This window comes from Mirounga angustirostris, unplaced genomic scaffold, assembly GCF_029215605.1.
Source record: "Mirounga angustirostris isolate CCGP_5_RB_7025 unplaced genomic scaffold, mMirAng1.0.hap1 SCAF_1, whole genome shotgun sequence".
NCBI lineage: Eukaryota > Metazoa > Chordata > Mammalia > Carnivora > Phocidae > Mirounga > Mirounga angustirostris.
In genome coordinates, this window is record NW_026991709.1 from 49065604 (window position 1) to 49071603 (window position 6000).

Here is a 6000-nt window from a genome sequence, read left to right on the forward strand (position 1 = left end):
ACAAATAAATCTTTAAAAAAAATTCTCTCTCTCCCTGCCCCTCAGCCCCTTCTCCCTTCCTCTCTCTAAACAAACAAACAAAAAAAATTGGAAGTTCTGAATTTGAAACATGTGGTTCATTTTACTATATAGGTAGGTAATTGAAGATTAAAAAATAGTTCGCTGGTGCTAAGAAAGGAAAAATATTTATTCTGTACATATCTTTGCACTAATGTTTACTTTTTCCATTTCTACTACTTATATGAGAGAAAAGCAGAGAAAAAGAATTTATCTGCTCCTTCTGGCTTTCCAACAGCCATGGTGTTGCTCCTATCACTTTCCTCCTATGGGTCCTCAGCTAGCTGCATGCTTTTTGAAGAGCCCACCAAGTTTAGTATTCCAACCTGTTCTAATTCCAGAAGGTTTCTTTTAGCATATATGTACATGGTAAGACCAAGTGCGTGTAAGAGAAAAAAAAAAAACAGAGTGTGTGGTGAAAAAAGTCTCCTAGAAAATGTCTACCTCCCCGTTCGGTCTAGACCAAATTGCAGGATACTGGAAATTGAAGGAAACCGGAAATAACTAGATAAAGTGATTCTCTCTACCTTTATCCACTATCAAATGCAATTCCAAATACTATTCAAATAGTACATGCTTTGATTTTAGCCCCCTGCCAGAAGTAGGACGCTTGCAGTTTTTCAGAGTCCTAGAACCTGTGGCTGGTATGGCTCATTTGACAGTTTGTCTCATGTGAAAATTTTGTCCATAGCCCCGTCATCGTGAGTGACACCTGGAGCAGGGTTCTTACACGAGTGTTGGTGGTAATGTGGGAGAGGAGGGAATATTCTGACTTCTTTAATTAACTTCAGGATGCAGAAAATAGTGCGGGCAGCCAGTCCTAGCATTTTCACCTAATTTGGGACATGTAGGAGGAAGGAGCTTTCTAGCCTTAAAAATAAATAAACAAATAAACAAATAAATAAGTAAATAAAAGCAAATAAGTGTGATTTGTAAACAAAGAATAACTTTGAAAAAGGAATTTTAGAGCATTATATATTCTCCTCCATGTTCCAGTGAGGCAGCTTATCTTGGGAATCCTTTGGAAGAATTGATCACAGTTCATTCATTCCATCCATTTCTATGAGAAACAAGTGTCTTTATAAAATAGTGTTGGTTGGACGTTAGGGTTTTCCTAAGGGTGTCCTATAATGAAAATTTGTGCTTTTTTTTTTCTTTTTGTTCTATAGTGATGCACTACACCATTCTAAAGAATACTATAAATAAGCACTCTATTAATTTGGAGCATTGTACTTCAGGCTCAAACAGCAGAATCATCATTTCTGCTGAGACTCAAATGTCTTAAAAGAAATGGCATCAGATGGCTTATAAATATCACACCAGATTCTCCCAATCAGTTGTTTCAAATACTAATCCTGGGGTTTCATAGCTTGATATATTCATCTTTAAAAATATTTTCCATACTTGACTAGTTTATATTATTTTAGAAAAAGGAGTCTGAAACTGAACTTTTATTTAAACATATGTTTACTTCATCATGGAGCCTGGGACAGATGGAAATTTCTTCATCTGTAAAATGGGGGTAGCAATAATGGCGAAACCATATGGCTGTTACGAGGACAAAATGTAATGACATGAAGCAGCACTTTGTAAACTGTATGGCATTACACACATGTTAATTGTAATAATATTTATACTCCCAAATCAAACAGTCAACTGCACACGTTTTATAGTTCGGATAACGGACACTCAAAGACACATACACACCTACATATTTAAGAACAAAAATGAAATCCACTAATTGTAGAAGAAGGGGTTAATGGCTATACGATTACCAAATGCGTTTAACACAAGTTGGGAAACCAGGTGAATGCATTCATTGCATCCATTATTATGTTTGCCAGGGATAAGTAAAAAATCAACAGCTTTCATCTTTTACTTAACAGATGCAAAAACCCCTACAACTCAAGATTAGGAATCGTGTTTTCCTTTCGTTTAGTTACTAAGTGTGAATTTATCTTTTTGGAAGTTAAAATGATGTTTTTGCAGATTATGATGGGCAAATTGGCAACACTTAAAATAGAGCGGCACTAAATAATGAATACTTCTCTAAAACAAAATAACAAATGGCAGGTTATAGGCCTATAAAAAATGTAATAGCTGTTAACAATTACTGCTCCCACTAACCTGACTAAAGAGATAATGACAAAGCAAGGTTAGCAGGAAAGAATATCGTATAGTATATTTTGCGATTACATTTGTATGCCCAGGGCACTGGCAGGGTGTGGGCTTGTGGAATGGATAGATAATAAAATCTCAGACATGTGGGACAGAAAATGGGAAAGGATAATGGGTTAGGAAGATTTTCATGATTCCTTTACCCATGGATCTTGTGGGTGAAGGTGAGGCCACATGTAGGTAAAAAGTAATCACAGAATTATAATAAACATAAGTAAATGTTTAGATTTACAATATCACTTTTCTTTTTCTTTTCTCTCCCAGATGAGACTCCAACCAACAATTCACAGCTTGGTAAGATAATGAACATATACTGAAAATAAAAGTATGATTTTTAAAAATTTTAAGTATTTTTTGATGATTAGTTGCAAAACTCTAAACAACTAAGTATGATGAGTTCTGATTTTACAAGTTTGTTATATTTTACATAACAGTTCACTGAGGACTTCTGAACTCATATGTGACCTGTTGGTCAATTTTTATTGCATTTTATAGAAGAATTTTTTTTTTTTTTGGCAGCCCAGGGGATACCAGACCTCTAAACTACATGATCCTTTGGTTATTGGATTGAATTATAGTCAAATAGATTATAGCATGAATCAATGTCATGCTGTTACTTTACAAGATACTAAAGACAGATGTTTTGCAGGTATAAATTGGGATAAGGTGAGATGAGTCTGATATTGGATCTTTCCACTGTGTGTATTTTATTGCTTGCAGGTTCTCCAAGTGAACCTCCTTTCCAACTGAATGCCGTCACCAGTGCACTGATATCAGGAATGGTCATTCTGGGAGTCATGAGCTTTTCCCTTCTCCTGTGCTCACTGGCCCTTCTACATAGAAAGGCACCCACCAGTTTGGTGTTGAATGGCATAAGAAACCCAGTCTTTGACTGACTGTAACAGGTCCCTCCTCTTGGGAGAAGGATTCACTGACCATACCATGGGTGACTGGTCAGTGTTTCATCCAAACTGAATGCCAGCCAGCATTTGATATTTGTAGGCTTGATAGATTTCAGTGTAGCTCATTAGCATGATGATAGTGAAAGAATTTTGATGATACTGTTCTTGTCACTTATGTATGTGGTCAGCCCGATTTATATGGCACCAATGGGTATAATGACAATAAGCAAACAATATTCAGGACTTAGATCTTACAGGATCAGTCATATTTCATTTTATTTCAATTTTCTTTTGATTATTGGTTGTTATAGAGATAAAAGATGGGCATAGAAAAAATACATTTGTTACATTTTTCCCCCTAAACGTTAAAACCCAGTGTGATGGCATTTAGATTTGTATATGTGGTCCTAAAATGAAAGTTACTTTTTTGTTTTATTCCAGATAATTCCAGCTTGGGGATATGTTTTAATTGGACTGGCCAATTTGGACACCTGAGATTTAATTACTTATTCTATGATCTGTGTTTTTGGCTGATTTCCATGTCTGATGACATTCATTAAAAAAACAAAACAAAACAACAAACTCTTGGGAAATGTATCTTAACCTGGAGCATCTACTTGTGTAGCAAACAGTAAAAATAGTCATTAACCTCTAACGGATACTAGGTGACCGTAGATCATTATTCATTTGGATAGAAATGGCTGTGATCAGTTTTCTCCTGGTTCAAGGGAGAACATCAGCACATGTTGACTCTCCTCCCAGGTAAACAGCTCAGCTGCTTTTGCAGCTGTGCTTCCAGCAGGGAGGCAACTATAAAGATCATTATTCTTCATTCAAGAGCCATTACATGGGAAAACAAACCATCGCTGTGGGAGAGGACAGTGTCCCCACACATACACGTAGGGTTCCCATGGGGGTTTTTAACAACCTAGCTTCCCTTTTTCCCCCCTATGACAAAGAGGAAGCAGGGTAAGTGTGTTTTGAAGAACATTGTTGGAGTCTCTATGAAAAAAATGTCCTTTTCCCACAAATTTCTGATGCTGGCTAAACAAAGAATCTGGAGGACCCCTACTCGTTCAGGTGTCTTCTTGAAAGTATCATGATTGCCATGGAATAAACAGTATTTTCCTATGTAGTAAACTGTGGTCCTTTATCAGTTTTGCAAAAATTTTTTAAAAGCCAAGTTTTAAGCAACCTATGTTCTTACAAAAAAAAAAAAATCAACCTTCCCTTTTTTCAGCCTATGTACTCAACTGAATAGAACATTTCAGAGACAAACATCAAAACCTAGAATGTGTGGCTACTTGAAGTGCTATGTTACCTGTAACCACTGCTGTAGAGACTAATTTCTATTCAACATTTGTGACCCATTATTCAGAACTTAATTTACTATATTATATGCAAATCATTATGCAATTTTAAATTTGTTTCAAATGAAGTAGCTATGCTCTGAAATTAATAATTAAATCAATCATCAAATCAAAAAACACCTTTTCTCCAATTTGCCTGAACAGATCAGAAGAAAGTGTTTATATTATAATCATTAGTTATATGATTCCCTCAACTTTCTCTTTCAAGGTTTAGATACAGTCAAAGTGAAATGGGATCTGGAAAGTCTTTGGATAATTTATCCAATATTAAAAAAGTCTAACACTTAAAAAGCCAAACTCCTCTTTCCTGTGTTACTTCAAAATCCCTTTGAAGTGACCATTCTGAACTTTATCTGTATTAAAAATTTATTTTATACTTTAAAGGGAAAAATCTTACAGAAAAAAAAAAAGTATGGACCATGGATGCGACTTATGTGACCTTATATGTACATGGATAGTGTTAAAATAGTCTAGTAAATCTATTTCAGATCCTTTAAGTGAATTCACATTAATCTGAGGATTAAGTCCTGTGAATAGGACTTTATCACTGAAACCAGTTGGTCAGTTTGATTTTGTGCTTTGGGGATGGCAACTGTTTCAGGTGTTGACCTTTTACATTCTATATACCACTTTTTAAAAATTGAATAATGGACACATTATTTTGCAAGCAACTTACATCTCACATTATTTTTTTGCCACCCTGTCACCATAAATGGGAGGATCAGAGCTATAATGAGACAAACCCATTTTGTTTTATATAGCTTTGTTCTTCTCAACCTGCAATTATATGTAGTATTTAGTTGCACTGAATATTTTGGTTACTATAGTGTAAAAGCCTTACAAAATATGTGCAAATGTTCCTTCAGTTTTAATACCTCAAACTGTTTTTTTTTTTTTTTTTTTTGTACTTCAGGGGTAAGGTCTGATGACATGTAAAAGATGATTGTTTAATAAAATAATTACAAATGAATATCTTTAAAATAGTCACCTGGTTTTTTAAAAGGGATTTCTCTTTCCTACTCTTAACATTCTCTTCCTACTTTCACAAACTTTAAGAAAGATTGAACTTAAAATAAGCTACCTAATGCAACAGGGTAAGGCAGTGATCTCTGAAGCTAGATGAAGTTTGTTCTCTCCATATTGAGCTTCCTGGTTACGGCTCTGTGTCAGGAGACATATTCCGATCAGCTGACGGTAAAGAAGTGTACTTTACCTTGAGTTTGAGCACTGACTAACACTGAGCCTATAATTTTTAAAACTTTGAGGGGAAAGTCAGAACTGGAAAGACAAGGAGCTCAGCCTCTGCCTAGAGTTTCACAGGCTCTCATGACAGTTCCCAGGGTCCGGCTGTCGTCCCTTGTTTTGGGAAGTGACACAGAGTTGAGGAAAAAAGCGTTTCCTGACTCAGGAAGAATCTAATCTTACAGAAATGAATACTGTCTGGATCTTCAAGTGCTGGCATTTAGCTTTGGGAGCATCACAGAAATGATGGT

The 6000-nt window shown here is 35.6% G+C and overlaps 1 protein-coding gene across 1 annotated transcript in view; it reads left to right on the forward strand.

Moving 5' to 3' along the window:
• ZPLD1 (zona pellucida like domain containing 1) overlaps window positions 1-5442 on the forward strand; it is a 66203-nt gene extending 60761 nt beyond the window's left edge. The window contains exons 10-11 of the mRNA XM_064575441.1: window positions 2500-2529; window positions 2956-5442. Coding sequence (XP_064431511.1) covers window positions 2500-2529; window positions 2956-3131 — 206 coding nt within the window. The 3' untranslated portion in view covers window positions 3132-5442. The remainder of the gene's footprint in view (window positions 1-2499; window positions 2530-2955) is intronic.
• Window positions 5443-6000: the final 558 nt, after the last annotated feature.